Source organism: Formica exsecta, unplaced genomic scaffold (genome assembly GCF_003651465.1).
Source record: "Formica exsecta isolate Colony F162 unplaced genomic scaffold, ASM365146v1 scaffold871, whole genome shotgun sequence".
NCBI classification, from domain to species: domain Eukaryota; kingdom Metazoa; phylum Arthropoda; class Insecta; order Hymenoptera; family Formicidae; genus Formica; species Formica exsecta.
In genome coordinates this window covers 124,284-129,602 of record NW_021853643.1, presented here as the reverse complement: position 1 = coordinate 129,602, position 5,319 = coordinate 124,284, and the positions used below count along the sequence as shown (strand labels likewise).

At 35.9% G+C, this 5,319-nt stretch overlaps 1 protein-coding gene and 1 long non-coding RNA gene across 3 annotated transcripts in view; one reads left to right on the top strand and one right to left on the bottom strand.

Annotated features, from left to right (window-relative positions):
- The window catches only part of LOC115244834 (anaphase-promoting complex subunit 4), a 3,575-nt gene extending 3,445 nt beyond the window's left edge, over nt 1–130 (bottom strand). The window contains exon 1 of one of the 2 annotated variants that reach the window (XM_029822823.1): nt 5–130. In XM_029822823.1, the coding sequence (XP_029678683.1) occupies nt 5–31 (27 nt within the window). In that variant the 5' untranslated portion in view covers nt 32–130. The other variant, XM_029822824.1, reaches the window with a different exon arrangement.
- Nucleotides 131–1,623: 1,493 nt separating this feature from the next.
- On the top strand, nt 1,624–4,879 carry LOC115244847. Its single transcript, XR_003885440.1, has 3 exons — nt 1,624–1,871; nt 2,104–2,252; nt 4,326–4,879. It is a non-coding gene; the product is annotated as an uncharacterized LOC115244847 (long non-coding RNA).
- The last annotated feature ends 440 nt before the right edge of the window (nt 4,880–5,319 follow it).

Here is a 5,319-nt window from a genome sequence, read left to right as displayed (position 1 = left end):
GCTCCTCCAGCTGTCTCATAGTACCAGCCATAATTTTAAATATATTTTTTAATCTAATTTTCTTAAAGAAAATCCTCGTAATACAAGTTTAGCTAATCAGTCATTGCGCATCTCGATTTTATTTATGTACATTTTTCTTCATTATCGGTAACGTTTTGTTATCGACAATTTATGTAATTGATATATGAGAACGTTTTTTCAAATAGAGATGACGCCACCATACAAAAATTGCCGCGTTAACGTCATTTTGAATTTAGCGGCACTACAACGGTACCCTTCCTTGAATTCGGCACGTTGCATTTATTGTCTTCGTTGTTGCGTTTATTGTCGCTCATGTTATTATCGTGTTATAGTAAATTAAAAAGTACAAATCACCGAGTAATTGTGCCGAGATATCATCGATTTCATCGTCACGAAAAAGAAAATCGAAGGAAAGCGTCGATTTTCGAGCCAAGAAACATACAATTTGTTATACGACCGAGATTCTATCTCGCAAAGGTAAGGCCCATTTTAAAACCGCAGAACCATTTTCCTCTTTAAAGAATAAACCGTTCCAATTTTCCAATTTGATATGTATTATGTATAAATAGAACAATTAGCTAGAGCATCGATTAAATATCATTTATTGAAATTAGCGCCTTATAATTTATTTTCATATTTTATTTTGATGGCATATTTTTTAAAATGCCAGAGAGACTAATCTTTCACATATCACATTTTTACGGAAAGCTGATGCTTTCCAGCTATTTCACAGTAACAGCTATAACTTTAAATCTTATCTTTTAATGTAACGTTTATAGAAAATTCTCATAATATAGCAGAGTTAGCAGAATTAGTCATGGTGCGTCTTTCTGTATCTTGATATATGAGAACCTTTTTTCCAGTAGAGATGGCGCCATCATACAAAAATCGCCGCGCTGGCGTCACTTTGAATTTAGCGGCATTGCAATGGTCACTTTTCGGCGCATCGTCGCGGTTTATGTTGCGTTTATTTCATCGTGCGTGTTATTTTTGTATTACAGTAAATCAAGGAGTGCAAATCACCGACAAATTATATCGAGATATCGTACAAATTCGCCATCGTGAGTGCGCGAGAAAGAAAGGCGAAGGAAGGTCGATTTTCGAGCGAATGAAGATACAATTTGTTATGCGACCGAAGTGTTCTATCTTGCAAAGGTAAGCCCATCTTAAAACCGCAGACTCGCTTTTTTTCTTTATTAAAGAATAAACCGCTCCGATTTTCCAATTTGATATGTATTATGTATAAATAGAATGATTCGCTAGAAAATCGATTAAAGATCATTTATTGAAATTAATGCTTTATAATTTATTCTCATATTTTATTTTGATGGCATATTTTTTAAAAGGCCAGCGTTCAGAAAGACTAATCTTTCATATATCATATTTTTATGAGAAACTGACGCTTCTCTAGCTATCTTACAGTACCAGCTATAACTTTAAATCTTATCTTTTAATGTAACGTTTCTTATAAAAAAATTGTCATAATACAGCAGAGTTAGCTAATTAGTCACGGCGCGTCTTTCTGTATCTTGATATATGAGAATCTTTTTTTAAGTAGAGATGGCGCCACCATACAAAAATTGTCGCGCTAGCGTCTCACTTTGAATTTAGTGGCAATGCAACGGTCACTTTTCGGCGCATCGTCGCGGTCTTTGTGTTGCGTTATCTCATCGTGCGTATTATTTTCGTATTACAGTAAATCAAGGAGTGCAAATCACTGAAAAATTGTGTCGAGATATCGTACAAATTCGTCATCGTGAGTGCGCGAGAAAGAAAGGCGAGGGAAGGTCGATTTTCGAGCGAATAAAGATACAATTTGTCATGCGACCGAAGTATTCTATCTTGCAAAGGTAAGCCCATTTTAAAACAGCAGACCCGCTTTTTCCCTAATTAAAGAATAAACCGCTCCGGTTTTTCAATTTGATATGTATTATGTATAAATAGAATAATTCGCTAGAAAATCGATTAAAGATCATTTATTGAAATTAACGCTTTATAATTTATTCTCATTATATTATTTTGATGGTACTTTTTTAAAATGCCAGCTTTCAGAGAGACTAATGTGTTATTTTTGTGTTATAGTAAATCAACAGGAGTGCACATCACCGAGAAATTGTGCCGAGATATCATAAAATTCGCCGTCGCAAGTACGCGAAAAAGGAAGATATCGATTTTCGAGCCAAGGAACATACAATTCGTTATTTTACCGAGACTACTTCTATCTTGCAAAGGTAAGCTCATTTTAAAACCGCAAAACCGCTTCAAATTTTCAATTTAATGTGTACATTTTCAATGTAATGCGTAATTATTTATGAATAGAACAATTCGGTAGAGTATCACGCACGATAAAAGATTTGAGATTAACATTTTACAATTTATTATCATTATTATTTCTTAATGCTTCGCGATAAAATATTTTATGATTCTGGCGAGAATTTTAATATCCAAAAAAATATAACAGTTTAGTTATCGCAAAATAAGATGAACGCATTTCGAAGAACTTTTGACGCATTTATAAGCGATGTTCAAAATGTCGATGTATAAATGCTCGATAACTTTCTTATCCTCCGACTAGAATGGCGTTGGAATGCGACGTGCTTACGCGACGAAGACGACACGTTCTAATGTGCTGCAACGGGTGCAGACTGGCGATAGGTGACAGGAATACGATAAGGACCACCGTTGTGTTTAGGTCTGTTAGCGACCGCGTTGTCTTGTGTCGCCGTCTCCGGACGGTGGAGAGTGAAAGGGAGATATCGCCTCATATCACATACACACACAACGGCGTATATACCATTATGATTCGGCCGCGTGCATATATACACCAGCTGCACCCAGGAAGACAGGATGCGCACATCCGCGCGAGACGTGCGGCGTTATCGCGATCGCCAATCGTCGTGACGTCAAGATCGTATGAATCTAACGCATACGAATCTGAATCTCATCGCGCGGATGTCTACTTGCGTTTTCGAGTATTCGTAGCAAACGTTAATTTTTCGATACGACGCGCAGGTTCGACGATTATCAATTCGGTTCTCTTACATTTCTCAGATCAGGCGTGTGTGTCTTCTGATTAAATGCTAAATAAAATAATAATAAAAAAATGGAACGATAAAATAATAATAAAAAAATAGAACAGATGTAATAATCATAACAGAATATTAAAAGGTAAAAGGATTGCTAGCGTGTTACAGATACAATATGTCATAAATCGCAGTCCAAATTAATTATCAGAGATTATTAATTATAAGTGAATGAGAAACAAAGAGATAAAAAGAGAAAAAGAGAAAGAGAGAAAGAGAGGATATGATAGCGGTTTATTTTATTATGGTAATTTTTTAAATATAATACGCTATTCAATACACATTTCGAAGGATTAAACCATTCGCAATGGTAGTCTTTAGAAACGCATAACGTGATCCTTGAATAGTTCTGCGTGCATGCGTACATGTATGTATAACATCACTGATATTTCATGAACGAGCTTCGGTTAAGCATGTATCGGATAATGTAACAATATCATTTGTACCATTAATACCGTTTGCCCCGGATTGTGTGTAAATTTCATTATACTTGCATTCGCATTGTTGACCGCAATTATCTTTATAACGGCATAATGTGCGCGATATTATACGTCGTTAATTTATCGGTCGCCATTTTACCCGATCCTATTTCGAGTATAATGGGAAATTCGGAATTGACCAGTGAGAATGTACTTAGCATCGATCGCACGATTCTCTGAGATCGACACGTTCTTTTATACGTGACGATGGATTTTTCTATTTAATTCTTTAACCGATAGAAAAACCTACAGTTATGCATTTTTATTCCGTCGATTCATCTTCATCGCAATTCTTTTCCCTTCAAGATGATATCGAAAAATAAACCTCGAGTGTATTGACGCTTCTCCTATCACAAGATATTGACAATAAATTCGATTATGTCTAATATGAACGGCATTAACGGTTTTTCAATGTTAATATCTAAATATTAAATTACATAAAATTGATGGAAAAGAAAGATGCGAAAAGTAAAATAACAGAAAAATGATTTTTAAAAATAATTCAGGTATACTACAGAGGGAAATAGCTTTTTAGATTAGTCCGAAGATTACTTGGAAGAGATAAATTCATCCAAAGCGCTGGCAAAGAGAGAGTGCCGTAAGAAAAAATACATAAAACACTGAACAGCCTTCGAAACCGTGCATATGTATTAAGAATGTACCTTAAGATCTTATGTACGATTAAGTACAGATTCTCAGCAGCTCTTAGAGTATATATTTATGTATATACGTATTTTTCCAGCATAACACATATACTCCAATCTGGATTGAGAGAAGAGGCCCCGTCGGGAAGGAAATGAGACCGAGGGAAACGTGGAGTGCATGGAGAGAGACGCGTCGGGCGACTGGAAAAAGTGGAGAAGCTTGGCGAGGACGAGAGATGAAGAAAGTAAGAGAGTGAGTAGGAAAGAGAGAACGAACATTATTAACACTATGCATCATATACCGACTTCCGAGGCCGAGGCTTTTTATCGCTCGGAAGATAGGTAAATCACGGCGAAATATCAGAAGCTGACGACTTTTCTCGCCGCACACTTTACTCTGATTAAACCCCGCTATATTCGCGGGTGCGAACAGAGATGTTTGACTGTAAGATTGCCTCGGGAGAGTTTCTCACTTTTGTCTGTTGCACGCTCCGGAAGTACGGCATCAACATCTGTAACTCCGCGATGTGAGTGAGAAAGAGAGAGAGAGAGAGAGAGAGAGAGAGAGAGAACTCTCTCATAAAATTCATTCCAACGTAGATGTTTATTTTAAAAAGAGTAATATAGAGTCGTTTTAAATATATCTTTTTTAATAAAAAAAGGATCCTGAGGTAATCTTATTGTATTAATACAATATTTGATATCTGTGTACTTTGCGAAAATAATTGAAATTAATTAATTAATTGAAATTAATAATTATTTTCTTTTAAGAGGATGCTAACATAAATGTTATATAATGTTTTTATTAGGATAATATTTCTTTATGATTATTATTCATACGGCTTATATTTATTCTGCTGCTAAAACATCTATTCCAGATGAATTTTTATACAGCTACAATAACAATGAAAAGAAATACACGGGAGTTTTTTTCTCCTTACATTCGCTTCACCGTGGACTCGTAAACATAAATCGGTTCCCGCGAGATCGATGGCGCACGCCGTGCACACGGTACATTTCCCGCGCTTTACGGATGTAACCTGTGTTGCAACCCTATTTGCCACTCCGCATCTGTACGTCTACGAAATTTCA